This window comes from Xiphophorus hellerii, chromosome 17 (assembly GCF_003331165.1).
Source record: "Xiphophorus hellerii strain 12219 chromosome 17, Xiphophorus_hellerii-4.1, whole genome shotgun sequence".
Lineage (NCBI taxonomy): Eukaryota > Metazoa > Chordata > Actinopteri > Cyprinodontiformes > Poeciliidae > Xiphophorus > Xiphophorus hellerii.
Window position 1 is genome coordinate 14,595,501 of NC_045688.1, and position 16,441 is coordinate 14,611,941.

Here is a 16,441-nt window from a genome sequence, read left to right on the forward strand (position 1 = left end):
AAGTTATTCTAATCTCATCTGACAGCCAAAATGCAACAGAGACCATCTCCAGGGATAGATTGGTGTCTCAATGCATCACATTTGAAACGATTCCCACTCTCCCACACTCCGTATGTACATTACTGGCCCAAAAGCAGTGCTTCACTCTGCAATTTTTATTTAAAAGTTTGTACTAAATGAGTTTAATTGTGGCATACTTTGAGATAAAATGTTTGTTTACCACTCCCAAACGGTCTTGTCAATCTTGGTCTTTGGGTGATCCTCGCTTGAGCTGACATACCTCATTTGTTTTGCGCATGGTTGTCCTCAACAATTATTTTCCCCATCGATTAATGTACTCATTATGTTCTTGCTTGAACGTTTTATCTATAAAATGTCAGAGAGAAGTGTTAATTGTCTTGGATAAACAAATGTCCTGTTTTGCCTAGAAAACAATCCTGCACTACAAAGATCTTCAACATGGTTCGATGTATGATGAATTCAGCTGGTGGAATGTCAAAGCAAATGTAGAACATTTCTGGCATATTGATTGGCAAAATTGGTACAATACTTCACTGCTTGTACACATTTGTTAATTCTTCACTATGAAAAACGACTTTTCCAAAATAAATGACATTTTACATTTACAAGTAGAAGAGATAAGTTAAAATGTAGGAGGTACAGACTTTGACAGTCAACGGAAATAGTTCCTAAATGAATAGTTTCAACACCCACTGGCACTTTCTTGTGGACTATTTGAAATGTCACAGGAGAAATAAGAGTGTGCGTTGTCATGCTACTATTGCAGCTTCAGAGAATTTGGGTCAACCTTAATAGGTGTATTATGTAGTGATGGATTCCCATGCCGCTCTACGCTAAGAGCAACAACTTAGTCCTAAGTTTCTGTTTCTGAACAATAGCCCTCCTCCTGAGCCAAGAACTTGAATTAGAGGACAGATAGTATTTCTACTCAAAGCGCACAAATCTAGGTGACCTCCTAAGCTTCATTACAGTCACACAAAGCTCAGCTCCATTATTCAAGGAAATAATTATTGCCTGTAGGCTAGTGTCTGAAAGTTGAATTCGCAATCTTTTGTAGCAGAAAGGCCTGGTCACCAAAGATTTAACGCTTTATTCTTCTAATAATGACACACATATATTTAAAAAAGAGCCCCACTAATTTAGGCTTTCTGTGGCAAACATTCACACCTACTGCCTTATTATTATGTGAAGAGATATCTATTTGGAGTGCCACAAAATGAACTGTATTCGGTACTGTGGATGTAGTTTTAAGAATTCTGGATAAAAGTTTATTGAATAGTTTTTGAAGAACATTATTTCCTATAAAATCTGATTACGGGATCTGTGTCAGAAACCTGTGATGTGATGCTAATCCAGCACACATGTAATCCATCTCATGTGCTTCCAGTTCACAGTGCTGGATGGGGAAACTAAATGATCAAGACCAAAGATTGTATTCACTCCCAAACAACACAAAGTTGTTCAAGGACTCTAAAGGTTTAGTGTTGCCATGACAGACAGAAATTGCTTAGGGCTCTGTCTTCATTTTAGATCATTGTCCGAGTTTGACCTAATATCGGATGGGGTGAAAATGGCAGAGGACCCAGCGTGAAACGTGATACATTCCTCTTATCAGGGAGGCAAAACAGACGAAAAAAATGCAAATCTGATTGTTTTCTTGTTGTATAGTTCCCAAAGGTACACTTTAAAGTGGAGCAGCCAATAGGTGTAGTACATGAAGCCAGTATGATGCTTCATTTAAAACTGAATCATGGGCAGAATATTTGGGTACTCAGTTAATCTTGACTTCTACTGGGAATCAGTTGCACGACACTTTATTTTGGGCTATCAGAGTACATGAATCGCATTTTTCAGACTTTATTAGTAAAAAAAAACAAAACATCAAGTATCATCTACTTTACACTTCATTATGCACTACTTGGTGTTGAACTATAATGAAACATAGCAAAATTTAAATTTAAGCTTGAAAATAAAGCTTATAAAGGATACTTTTCTTTTGACAAAACTCTAAAAAACATTAAGTAGTATGAATGCATTTGCAATACGCTGTAGAAAATTGGACATTAGAGAAGTTATACGGTAAACAGCCTCCTATATAAGGATGTTGTTCTGCTTAAAAATATGTTTTTGGATCTTGCATTCAATCTCAATAGAAGTCTTTGTCCTAAGAATAGTGCAGATTTGCAGCTGAAATCTGTTTTTCTCAATCAACTGAGAATATTTATCCGGATTTCCCAACATTTTCCTTTCAGCTTTAGAAGGAAAACTCAACTGTGTTTGAATAAACTCACATTTGAGTCTGATTTGGACCTAAGCTTCACAGACGTAATAAAAAAAAATCTACATATTTAAAAAAAAATCTTAGTAGAAACTCAATCTCAAAACAAACAATTCGTGGCAGTTTTCTATTTTCGATTCTAGCAACTAGAATCCTTGCTAGTTGCAACCCCAAAATATTGGAGGTAGATGTCTGATAGAAACTATGCCAGTTCCCCCTGTGAGAAACACCATGTGTCATTGGACAGTTGAAGCAACAAAACCACAATTTTTGCTTTTTCCCCACATCTTGAACATGCTCTAGACATTTGAAAATAATGCCTTCCTCCCCGCAACCTGCTGAAAAGCTGACTTACAGAAATGCCCCTCCGGACTCCCTGCTACCAACTCCGAGCCCTGCGGTATGAATAGGCATCCCTCACTGGCTCACTGCCAGTCCTCAGACTCTTTACAGCCACAAAGAAGAGAGTATGTCAGAGCCAAGCAGAGAGGATGTGGCTTGTACAGCCAGGGGCTTAGCATCTAGCTTAGGGACTACACTCCGCTGAAAACTGCAACTTTTGTGTGTGGGTCTGTGTTGTCGTCTAACTGTGTGGACGAGATGATGCCTTTCAGTCTAAATGTTTGTACTGTGGAGTCATTGGGGCATTCTAAGGATCTAAGGATATTGATTGCTTCCCCAGCTCACTTAAGGACAGATATGTCAACACAGACCCTTAGAAAGAAAGATGCAAGTTTAGATCTTCTACTGAAGTTTTTAGCATTAGTCATCAAAGTTGTAGTATAAATAAAACAATGTAAAAATGGAATCATTTTGACTTCTAAGGATGCAATATTGTACCAAAGAGAATCGGGGTTTTGTTCTGTGAAAAACCTCTGAGGCTCCATGTTGCCAAAAGTGACCTCTGCTTGCTTTGTGCCTTAGCTTTCACAGATTCTGCTCTGGGATTTTATGTTGCCTACCACTTCACGGATGAGTTGCTATCATTCACAATCGCCTCCACCTTGTTATTATACCGCTATAATATTCACAGTAGTATTTCTATATAGTATTTCACAGTTGGCTGTGAAATATTTAATTGTGAGGCACCGACCAATGAATTTCTAAGATCGACCCAGTTTTCACAAATGTTTGTAGAAGCGCTAGTTCCTGGATTTTATATACCTGTGGTCATGAAAGTCACCGGAATACCTAAATTTAATTAATCAGAGAGGCTATACTTTTGGGTAGATCAATCTTATTTTTAGCAACAGTCAAAATAAAAAGGCTTTCTGCTGAAAATAAAGCTTATAAAGGATACGTTTCTTTTGTAAATTATCATACGAGGAGAATATTTTGGTAGCCCGTGCTTACATAAAGAATACATGATGCTGCCGATGAGTTTTATCAGTACTTTTCTTTTCTCATAAAAAAAAAAAAAACTAGACTTATTGTTCACATCCACATGCTGGACTAAAATCTGCATCCAACTGGTAATGACGTAACACCGGAGCTGGGAGCATTTCAGCTGCAAGTCAGAAAACAAAAGGACTAACCATGTTTTGTCATGGCTGATTGCTATTAACAATACAAACCAGTAATAATATGTTTATTTTAAATGTAGAATTTACTAGGCATAAAGATTCAACCAATAAATCTGTTATTTTCACTATGTTTTATTTGTGCGCAGCCATTTTGGAGTCTGAGCTCAGTAAAATATGAATTAGACATTTTACTGCCTTCCATCAGGTGAGGCTTTTGGTGGGTTGATATTACATTGTGGTCTCTGCTTTTGCACCTATGGTGAAAGCACACTGTATGTAATTGGAAATATTTCCCTCCAGCTACACTGATGTATCAGTCATGTATCATCTCTTTTTTTGCATAATAACAGCAAACATTTGGCACTCCCAAGCCATGCAACAAAGAAGCACTAAGGCATTTGTTCAGAGCTAAAGGCCATCTGCATAGTTTAGAGCTTGAACATATTTCATATGTTGTTGGAATGAAACTCTCTTTTTTTCTCTCTCTCCTTTTTGCTGAAATAAAGCCATCGAACCCCCCTCCCCCACATGGCCATAAGTCGTCCTCCTATTTGTCAAAATGTGAATATCGATGGCCATAAAGTTATTCATGCCTGCATGGCATATCACCTTTATTTGAGAAAGAAATGAAATCCCATTCTCAGGGACTCCCGGGAGAGGAATAATATGTTCTGCCTCTCTCCCATTCATTTCATCATATCTGCTGAATAAATTTGTACGAGGGGCTGGAAGGCCCTGTATATGAGATGCAGTTGAAGAGGTCAGTAAACCTGAAGTGGGTAAAATGTACTTGCATTAAAGTTGTCTTTGGAATTTGCTCTGTTATAACTGAATTTTCTGGACGTCTCAGTTTAAAAAGAAATTGTTCAAAGGTGGATTTTGCGGTTTTCGAGGCATCCACCTTTTTCTTTTCGTTGCCGTACTGAAACAAGTTTCCTGTACCTCCACTGCTCTGGAGGACATGCCTTTTCAAATTTCTGCCTGAAAGTGAAAAAGAAGAAAAAAAGCAGATTAAGAATCTGTGATGTTTCATAATAGCCTTTTAATCTCCACCGTTCCATCATCTATCAGGAGGCACCTGGTCCCATTCTGACCTGCAAATTCTGTTACTGACCAAGCCACTCAGACAAAAGCACCTTTTCTTTTCCTCCAACCCCCAAGAGTTTTAAAACAAGCGTCCAACTCCCATTCCTGCGGGAAAAGAAGTACTGCCTGTAAACACTTTGAAGGTCTCTTGGGACTAAGCGGATTTATTTCTATTCAGTTCAGTGTTTGTGAAAAGAACCAAGTGTCTCTCAGAGTGAATTCAACTTCTGGTGAGAATTTCTGATTCTCCAAATCACAAACACATATCCATACTTTGGACAGCGAATTGCTTCATGTTTTAAGAGATGTTGCAGTCGACTGTCCAAAGTTGCTACATGCTCATTCAGATGAAAGTGGTTGCTGCAAAGTCAGCTTGGTAGAAAACTTCTTACAAATATTAATAAGCTCAACATAACTGGATTGTTTCATAACCGTAAACAAGTTGGAATGTATGAGTAAAACGTGTACAATTGAATCGACTGTATATTTTTGTATATCAACTAGATCTCTGTGCCTTAAGGCACATATTTGTTGTGATTTATGGCTATGTAAATAAACTGAAATAAATGAAATGTAGAAAGTAATCAAGTGTAATCAAGACACTGACTGTTGATTAGCAGCTTTGAAACATTCTGTAATGCTATGCTAGATTTTTCAAACTAGTAGGGTTCAAAGGTGATAAAATAACTCATTATGATATCCTGGTAATATAATATTACGTCAGATCTAATCAAAGTATTTCCCACATCTGGCTTATTACAATGCCTTTGTTGACCCTGATGTCATTTTAGTACAGGTTAGCATGTTGCTTTGTTTTAGCTAACTCTCTTTGCTTCCATGTTAGCTCAGCATTCAACAAACTCAAAAGCAAACGACAAGTAACTGCCACTGCCAAGACTGAAAAAGACTTCTTATATTACATGGCAGATAAAGTTATTTTCAAACTGATCAGCCACACACTGGTTTAAATAAATGAACTACATTCACAAACAGCAAATATCCATGTAGTAATGCTAAAGTTTCACCCATGTTAACTTTTGTTGATCCGGTCATCTTTTCACAGATTAGTGTGACCGTTGAATCTTATTCGTTTCAGCCAGCTGTCTTCGCTTGCAGGTGACTTTGGTGTAACTATAAGTAATCATCCAGTTAAAAATCAGTATTCAAACTAACCAGTTGCATAGTGACTCAGCTAAGTTATGAATGTAATCAAGAAACTCTTGGTGTGTATTTGCTTGATGATTTTGACAAAATGCAGTGCTTACACACAATTAGCTAAAATCTGCACCCCCTGCAAAACACTTATAACTGCCTATTTTAATAGTTGAAAAACCAAATCCACCTTAATATACATTGATACGCATAGTGAAACTATCTTAGCATGGCCTCAGAAGCTAACATATACAATCTTTCATATCTCCTCTCTTGGAAGTTCTGTCATCAGCACTGAGGAAAACACATGGTTCTTGGCAGCCAGTAGCAGGTCAAGTAGCATTCTGCCTAGATATTCCAGCTTCCAAAGCTGAATTTTCTTTGAATCTTTTAGCTATGAAAATTAACATTTCACCAAAAATCTGGGACTAGGCAGTGCTCCACTGTACCCCGAAGAATCTTGAGTCTTTGGATATTCAGCATGCATCCCCACCAAAAAACAGTAATGTTCCCATTCCTAAGAGTTGTGATCATGACCTTTCACTCTTTTGTCACATCAGTTTGTGTCACTACCGGCTCCAGAAGGCATTTTCTAAGTAGACAGTTACTCCAGTCATCATCTGCAGAGCAGAATTTCTTTTCTTTACCACCACAACCTCATGAATCTGTGTACATGTAACTTTTCTGGCTCTTATCAAGCTGCAGTCGCCATCGAACTAAACTGTCAATTCAATCTCTCTTCAGAACACCGCCAGACTGTTGAAGTGTGTGAAATCGTGGCAGTTCACAAGACAGAAGACGAAGTTGATGCACAAGCCAGGAGCCATCCGAAGAGGATAAACCAGCCCTCTCAGCAGTATCCCTATGCATTCACAGGTGCAGCAGTTACACTTCTCTACAAGTTCGGGAATAGTTTTAAAGCTTTAAAGGGTCCTTTCGGGGAAAATGAGTAGTAGTACTACTTACACTGACATGGACTAATTTTCACAAAACTGTGATGCCACATTATGCTGAAGCTTATCTTCAAAGACATGTCCCATACCTCAAATTTTGGTTATGTAACAAATTTACAAAATACTTTTCAGACTCTCTCTGACATCTCTGCTGCACATACGAGCCGCGAGAAATGATTTGGACTGTGGTTCCTCCTTGAAAGGGCGACTCTTATCTGATGAGAGAAATATTCAGTGCGATGATTTGACGTTGAAATGCTTAGTGAGTAAATCTGCTGCCTAAAGTGCTTAGTGAGCGAATTCCTGCTCCTTAATGTAAATATTTCAGTAATGTTGGCTTCCTCCTCATTTCCTCCCCATGTCTTCTTATCTCACTCATTCACTAAAATCTGTGGCAGACCGAGTTGATTGGGATACAGCTGAGGTTCATTTACAGGGCAAGGCTGCACTGCAGCAAAGCCTTGGAGTAATGATCAGTGAGAAAATATAAAAACACGAGAAAAAAGTAACACTTAGTAAACTCCAGGTTGTGAGTCATGATGGGTACTTCCATTACAAAAGTGCAAAAATCTTTGTTTCTGTATTCTGCTAATGTCGAAAAAACACAATTGCTATGTTTCCAATAAATGAGAAATTAAAATCACATGTGAATAAGTTTGTTCATACGATAAGTCATTAAAATGAGTCATGAGATATATTCACAATTCAACTATCAGTCATCAGAGACATCTGTGTCTTTTTCAGGCGTCGGAGCAACACGCTTCGTTTGCACGGGAGCAATCACGTCTGCAGCATTTTGCGGAAATTGTAGTTGGCGATTTTAAAGAGCTGTGGATTCAGTACACAACTTTTTATGAACTATGCGATGCCAAAATGGCTCTGGTGAAGCCAGCTGCACATTGTCTGAGAAAAACACTACTTCCTGTCGTCTTCTTTGTCATTTTAACCAGTAGTAACATCTGATTGTTCATCACGTGACTCGTGTGATGCGAAAAAAGTGTTTCCATTGCAGTTTTCCGAAACGCTATTTTCGATATGGCTGAGAAGCCTCCTCCTTTTTCGCGAATTTATTTTTGTAATTTCAATTTGCGCAACTTTATGTTGAATGGCAGCGCAGCCATTCCTACATTAGAAAGATTCCTACATAGGAAAGCACTTTTAGGATATCGGAGGGGGATTTCGTTAACGTGTTTTACATTTTTTGCTCTCTGTAGAAACTGTTCTTGTTGTCATTTGCAGTTTCTTACGTGAGAAGGACCCGGCAACACCTGTGGCGTTGCGCCGATGTCACCTTCCACTGCGCCGACCAGCAGATCTGCGAGCAGTGGATCCAAGTTACAAACGAGCAGCTGTCAATACTCAGTAGGTGCTACTTAATGCTGCAGATACGGGAGATGCACTCTGAACCGACTGGGCGCTCAGTATGCATCTGTGTGTCATAAATGAATTATGAATCATCCAAACTGACTGTTAAGCTGCTATCAGGACAGATAGGGGCAAATAAACTCAAGCAGAAGCCTGTTAAGTAACAGGTTAAAGTGCAAAGCCCGTTTCTCACTCAGACAGCTGTTGATTAACCTGACAGAAACAGAGCAGGACGCCGTTTGGGTTTTTTCCTAAATGTCTTGTGACAGAAATCTGGCAAGGTAACATTTAACTACCAATTAAACACTAATTGACACAGTGAACCACCTAAACTCACATTAGAGGATGGGTGGGCGGAAACTTGATTTAGGTTATGATCAGGAAAACACAACAGAGTCATACAGTAAACAGTAGCACAGTGCAAATCTATGTTTGGATTGCTGCAACCCAGTATTTTCTTAATGTGCGACTTTGAACAACAAGTAAAGGTTTTGATTCAGTACACTTTTATACAGTACCTAGGAAAGGTTGTCATACCCTCTCAATATTTTTGTAATTTTTCACATTAAAGCCACAAATAAACCCAATGTAAGGGATTTTATGTATCAGCACAAAATAGTGTAGAAGAAAGACTATAGAGATTACAGAGAATATCTAAACTTTGACTTCAATTTTCAAGTCTTAGAATCAGATTCTTAGCTGGAATTAGATCTGAACTTTGACCAGACCAGTCCAACACACAGACATGCTTTGTTCTAAGCTAGAAGTGTCCAACTCCAGTCGTAAAGGGTAGTATTGCAGGTTTTAGATGCGTCCTTGCTTCAACACAGCTGCTTTAATGCTTAAGTTGTTATCATCTCAGCATGCCATTCAGCTTTTGCAAATGCCTGAGCATGTAGCATAAATTTGATCTAGGGCATGGTTTAAAAATGCAGGACAATGAACCCTTGAGAGTTTTTTATTTTCCACTGCACATTTCATTGTACATGTAGGCCAACAAATTTAATCTGGACTCATATGATGAGAACTCGTTCTTCCACCTGCTGGCTGCATTTCTTACAAGATTTGTGACAAACTGAAGAAATTTGGTAAGTTTTACTCAGCAGTTTAGAAGCGTTGCCGTTCCAGCAGATTAAAATTCCAATAAAATGTATCATTAATGTTTCTTGTAGTGATGTAAGGGGTACGAAGTCTTGCAATACGTCAGTTATGGTAATTCTGGACAACTGATATACTTTCTTTATAACTCTAATAATTTTGTTATGCAACTCTCAGCTGTTCTGCACAAATGATAACAGCAGTAGAAGGTTTTAATGGTCCTCATTTATGAGTTCAAAGGTGACATTATTTTACAGCTGACAAAAGTAGCTGCTGGAGGTTTCAGCAAAATGAAAAATAGCAATGAACAGGTTGTTGTATTTCACAGACTTGTTTTGTATAACCTAAATTTAACTGAATTTCAACAATTTCCAGAAGGAACAATAGTAGGAAGAAGTGGTGGGAGGTCATTGCCTTAACCGTACTGATGATTCAATTTGTTTATCTGAAATGTTTAAGTTAAATGTTAAATCACCTTATTCCATTTATTTGAATTTCAAAAGTAAAACTAGTAATACACTTTATGTTGATATCACACACTGATTTATTTCAGCATCTTATAGCTACTGCAGAAGCTGTTTTTTTATGTGCTAAGAGGTTGTAGCAGGTTGTACAGTGAGTCAATATTGAAGGTTTTAAATCATCAGTGTCAACACTTGCATCACATGGCTGGTTTAGTAGCAGGACTCTGTGCAACCTGAGTAAACAAGGAAGCAATTCAGTCTTTCAGCTCAGGTGGGTTGGACTTGTGGCGCATCCAAAAATGTATCAATTTGTACGATAGTCTGACATGTTTTGCGAGAACTTTGAATTCAAGAGTAATTCATTACATTTTGCTGTCCAAGCTTTCTAAAAAATATTTTAAACCCAATCTATACCAGGTAGGTCGAAATAAATGATTAACAGGAAAGTAAAAAGTGGCCAATCTGTCACCGTGGAAGCTCACTTAAGCTGGTTTATTATAAATCGCTCTAAGTACATTTCTGTAGACAAAGCATATTAACTTGTAGCATAAGAATATATTAAGCAATGTGTGACATTTCATTAAATCTATTAAATGCTAATATGTAATGTCTTTTTATGATGTATCACATTACATGTTATAATACCATTAGTAACGTAGTGAGCTATAACACTAATTGAGTATAAAATTATGTGACACACTCCAGGGCCAATACATTTGAAAAATGATACGGCTACGTAGCATTCGGTGTCTCTCAAACATCTAGAATTAAGATCGGAAGGTGGATATAATTCATCTGAAATGCCCTATACCCATAGATGAACCAATTCAATGAAATTAACCACATTCGTTGCGAAGATGAAGTCTGTGCGTCTTTAACAGAGTCCGTCTCCTCCGCGGCGCACCTTTACATCATTGCTGACAAGCCATTTATGTAACCTAATGGAATTTTTGTCTTATTGCCAAATGATACGGAGCCGTGCTTTTTCCGTGCTTTTTTTCCTTTTTTCTGTGTGCTCATTTAACACTTGATCCCATTCAGATCACTTTTAGTTTGAGCCGGCACCTTATTTTTCCAAAGCGGCCCCAAACAAGCCATTTAACATTCCCCAGCGCGCCACTTTGGAACTTCATCACCAAATGATGCAGTGCCTGTAATTTGCTCCACACTTCTTCCACAGTTGGCCGACACCTCATTTGTCTTTCAAACAGCCCATTCTGGTGATCATCTTAAAAAAAAAAAAAAAAAAAGGTCTCTAGTTAATGAAAGACCAATAAAGAGGTTGTCAAAAAAAAAAAAAAAAAGTCAGATATTTCCAACCGCTATCCTTCACTTTGCAGCCAACCGACCCAAGAACCTGCTGGTGTACATCAATCCGTACGGAGGGAAGCGGCGCGGGGAGCGCATTTACGAGCAGAAGGTGGCTCCGGTGTTCCGGCGGGCCGGCATCTTTACAGACGTGATTGGTGGGTACCCAACGGTGGAGCGCCGCAACATTTAAATTAAAAATGAGACTCAAAGGCCACCGTATACATCTCCGCTGCCAGCGTAGCCTCTTGCAGGGTGGGGGCCAGGTGGCCTCGCGAGGATATGATTTTTGCCTTATGGGGGCATTAATCCTGCCACCACTCTAATGGAAGCTGTGATACCCGATAAGCTTGGGCATCCAAAGTCATCTATTATTCAATAAGTGTTTGCTACAGTGTATATTCTTGAGTATTGATGGCCCATCAGGGGGAAAACACCATTCACTCTGGGCTTCCTATAGCAGCTATGAGTCACATGATCTTTTTTTTTTTTCATGCTGGGATTATATGCCTAGTAAACAGATTTACTGTTGAAGTGATGGGGATTTTTTGTTGTTTTGGTTTTTTTTCCTGCCTCGGGGCTCATTTTGTTAATACATCCCACAATAGATGAATTAGGCTGTTTGTGCCTCTGCGTCTGGCTTTTTTTTTTTCTTTTTCTGAACATTAATCTGCTCAGTGGGTTTCTGCAAATGCATCCAAAGTGCAGCGTTTTTGTTTTATATTTCTATTGTTTTTTGTTTTTAAACGCCTGCTCCGCCACTTATTTCGTCTGTACATTTCTTTTATTGCACTAACGCCTGCTACTTAATTGGTTTCCACAGTTACAGAGCGCGCTAATCATGCCAGGGACCACTTGAAAACGGAGGCCAATCTAGACGATTATGATGGGTGAGTACTTCAGCGGGGTAGCTGCTGCTGCTGGTTTTGGGCTTTTGCTCATATTTTAATAAAGTCACTGAGAGGCTCATTAAGTCTCTGTTGTTGGGTAATCTGCATTGAGATGAATAGTAATTTTTTATACATATGCATTGTAATTGTTGTATTGTTATTGTGATTTCTTTTTTTTTTTTTTGAACTAAAAGTGTTCCGTCTTAATGTAATTGTAGAAGAAGAAAAGTCTGATTCAGCATCTGAAAAGCACAGATTCTCTTATAGAGTTTAATAGCCACATAGGCAATGTTACATTTCAAGCTACTTTTGAAAAACTAACCAATGAGATGGACCCAAATTGAAAAATATTTACACCCCACATCAGTCATGTGAAGCTATGCTGCCGGCTTAGGTAAATAATTCCCAAAATGTTGTCTTTCGTCTCCTTAGATTGCTGGCCAATCAAACACGATGCTACCAGAGTTGTTAAGGCGATTACTTTTGGTGGGGTGTGGCGGTGTGAAGCCCAGCAGTCCATAAAATCCATAAATTTTATCAGCAGAAGGAAGCATGGAGTGCTTTAACGTTTCCTAGAAGAGGCTGTCCTGACTTCATACTTGACTTGATAAGACGCAATAAACCTCAGCAGAAAATGACATGGCAGCAAGTAATCACTAAATGTGAAACTCTTGAGTGAGCTTTGGTTCACATACCTCTCAAGACTGTGTTACTTAACGCACCTCTTACCAATACATTTTTTTCTTCCACTAAACTTTCCATAAGCAGGCTTGGGCACAGCTAACTGTAAAGCTTCTGTTGCAATGATGAAGTCAATCTTTTGTCATTTACAAATATCAAGTCAGCACTTTTAGCAATATTTGTAAATGCCATAGCCTAGTTTGCTATAATACATTTTTCTGTATGATAAACTGACCCAGTAATTATCGCAATAAACTCAAATATTTTGGTTTTGACACCATTTTCATGTGATGCACTGATAGTGGCATAATAGTGCAAGTTCCCCTCTCAAAGGCCAATAAATAATTCTGTAAAGAAAACAACACAAACTGGGCAATATTTAAAATATCCAAAATAAAAATCATAAATACAATAATTACGAAGTCTCCAAACAGACTAAAATATTAATCAGAAAGGAAATTATCTAGCTCATTTTATTTTATTATGCGATTCATTTATTAATTGCTAATTGCACAGGCACAGTGATAGCATAACATTTGTTTTTATTTATTTATTTTTTTGTTAATTCATGGCATATAGGATTTCGCATGCAAGTTTTTAATAGAGCCTTAATCTGAAAACCCTGATCAATCCCTTTTATTTCTCTGGCATTTTTGTCGTTTAAAGCTGTATTTGCCAGTATGAAATATTTCCGACCCAAATGTGAGCGCATTCTTCTCCGATTCAAATGTTCCTGAATTGAACTAAAGGGGAAAATAAAAAACGTGTTTTTCCTGTTATATAAACTTTAAAATCTGATCTGTAATAATAAACAGAATGTTTGTTTGCAAACATTCGAACGTTTCCACCGTTTTCGCCTCACTTTATAACTCTCCGTGCCTTCCGGGATTTCCTTTAACTACAACTCGTCAAAATCTGCATTTCACCGACCGACATACATCAAGGTTATGAACTGTAAATTATGCGAGTGAAGCGAGAAGCCAGGGGTAAGAAGTGCACCAAAAGGGCCCTTTTTCCTCCTGCCTGTTCACCTCGTCCTTCCAGCTATTCATCTTACATTCGTAACACCAGAAGCAGAGTGAGACTCCATTATGCTTTTTATTCCACAGCTCATATAATTTATAGATGCATTTCAGTTGCCTTTGAGTCGGACCCAAGAAGCCGTAATGCCGGGTGGCACAGCGTGATATTCTTATTTATTGTAGGGTTTCACAGCTGCCCCGTTAAGTTATTGTCAAGGTTTTCTGAGCTACGCAGCCGTTTTCCTGCTAAATTCAGAGAACAACGTGTGCATGGAACTCGACTCGTTACACGGCGACCCGCCAAGACGCTGCGTGAACCGTTCTCAGCGGTGTGTCGGGAAAGCTTGCGTTCAGTTTTGAGCTGCTGGCTCTTTTTGTCTCTCCAGGGTGGTGTGTGTGGGCGGAGACGGGATGTTTAGCGAGATCCTGCACGGCCTGGTGACCAGGATCCAGACGGACCACGGTGTGGACCAGAACCAGCCGGATGCTGAGCTGGTGCCGTGCTCTTTGCGTATTGGGATTATTCCTGCAGGTGGGCTTTTGGAGTCATTTTACAGCCAAATATTAACAGAGGAAGAGTTTTTTTGCTTGTTTTTGGTTCCTGGCGATTTAATGGTATAAGTGTGAGAACTTTCACACATTGATGCAGGGACTCCTAAGCTTTTCAGAACGTCATACTGTATTTATTTGTCAAACTGCAAATGCATATTAGTTTTCAAATCTATGCAAACATATTCTTTTAGAGTAATGCGTTCATGTTCAGTCGAGTAAATAATTGAATCTATACAGTAAAGATATTTCAAAACAAACTAGAAGTTGGACTTCCTAGGTTGCGTCTTACTACAAAACAAATTAAACTATCCATTTCCACTGTCTGTTTTAAGTGATCATTTCCAACTTGAAATCAACAGAAATGCCCTCTGAGCTCATATTTCCAAAATATATATTTCCATACATCTCTCATGCTTTTAAAATATGGTAAAAGTTAAGGTCACAAACCGCTAACGTTAGATCCAGGCTTCTGTGTTTTAAGATTGTGACCCAACCAATAGAATGCCTCCACCCAAAATTAAATTCACTGGACCAGGCGAGAGTTTTCTAATCTCCTGCAGATTTCTCCGTTTCTTTGAGGGATTCCTCCTCGGGACGTTTTTCGACAAAGCCGCCGCTTTAAGTTTACGTTCAATCATACAACCGTTACAACCGTCTTCCCTGCAGCCACCGCCTTTGTAAATCATGTTATCCTTGACTGAGATATTACAGCGTGCCTTAGGGACACAACTTTGATTTATTCTTCCTTTTTTGTCCTTCTTCAAAGTAATGTATATAACTTAATTTTTAAAAAGTGGCTTTTAATAAAACGCTTTTAATTAAAATCATTTATGTTGGCAGAGTGAAAGGGCATTCAAAATGCAAATAAGTAGCGACTGCAGGTTTTCTGAAGAAAGCATAAAAAATGTATTTACTTTAATTGTGAGACATTCAAGACCTTATGATCCCAGGTTGCTTAGTTACATAAGAGAGTCTCCATGGCAACAGGACAGGGGGGTGCCGCCATGAGCCTAAAAGAGGGTCAATCAGTCCTAAGTGGCATGATTGGGAACATGCTGGGTGACATTTTGAAATTACAGTAAATTTCACTGGGATGAAGACACAATGTGTGAAGACCAGTGTGAGGCCATCCTGTGCACAGCTTGATGCTGGTGGCTGGCTTGTTTCAAAAAATAAACTGGGGAGACGGCGAACGATTCATTTGGATGAAGATGTTTCGGATGGGGTGGTTTGTTTAGCAAACACAGAGGAAATCAATATGTCAGGTGTTTGTTTTCTTCGGACAAATCCCATGCCGATTCTATGACATTTGAGTATCTCGCCAAAACATGATATGGAAAGATGAAATCTCGAAGTAATTGAGATAAACAGAAGATCGTTTTTCTCCAAATCCGTGGTGTTCTAGTTTATTCATGAGGTTCTTGTAAATCTTGGAAGAAAAGGTTTTTATAATGGATTTTTGGAAGATCTTTAAACCTCAGAGCAAGGATGATGTACAAAAAGAAAAACCGGTACAACTTTACAATAAAGCTACTGCTTTTTCTAACATTTAATTTTATACTATTTAGAAATTGTGGAGTTACTTCAGACCAACATTTTCCTTTATACTTTTAGTATCGGAGCAAGACCTAGAGAAACTCTTGTTAGTTTATAAATTGTGGACTACTTAGCAACCCAGAGCAAGAATTGAACATGGAGAGCCAACATTTAGGTTTATACTTTACAAATCCAGAGCAAACTTAGATAATACCATCTTGTTGTTTCCTTCTAATTCATTCATTTCAGCACTTTGAATTGCCTTGTTGCTGAAAATGTGCTATATAAACAAAATTACCTTACTTTACATTACATTTTTACTAATTCAGGATTCAGAATCGTTTAAAAAAACATAAAGTCAGTAGCACATATAATTCCATCCCCAAAGTCCAATAAGGTTGCCGTCACAAAACACTGTTTAAGCTACACCAATAAACAACTTCTCTGCTCCTGTAATGGTTTCTATCTTATTAACAAAGTTCAAAGCACTGCTTTGTATTTTGCATTGTGCT

At 38.4% G+C, this 16,441-nt stretch overlaps 1 protein-coding gene across 1 annotated transcript in view; it reads left to right on the top strand.

Moving 5' to 3' along the window:
- The window catches only part of cerk (ceramide kinase), a 43,562-nt gene that overhangs the window by 7,095 nt on the left and 20,026 nt on the right, over positions 1 to 16,441 (top strand). Inside the window, exons 2-6 of the mRNA XM_032589119.1 lie at positions 6,805 to 6,936; positions 8,253 to 8,375; positions 11,281 to 11,406; positions 12,072 to 12,138; positions 14,228 to 14,373. Of these exons, the coding sequence (XP_032445010.1) occupies positions 6,805 to 6,936; positions 8,253 to 8,375; positions 11,281 to 11,406; positions 12,072 to 12,138; positions 14,228 to 14,373 (594 nt within the window). The remainder of the gene's footprint in view (positions 1 to 6,804; positions 6,937 to 8,252; positions 8,376 to 11,280; positions 11,407 to 12,071; positions 12,139 to 14,227; positions 14,374 to 16,441) is intronic.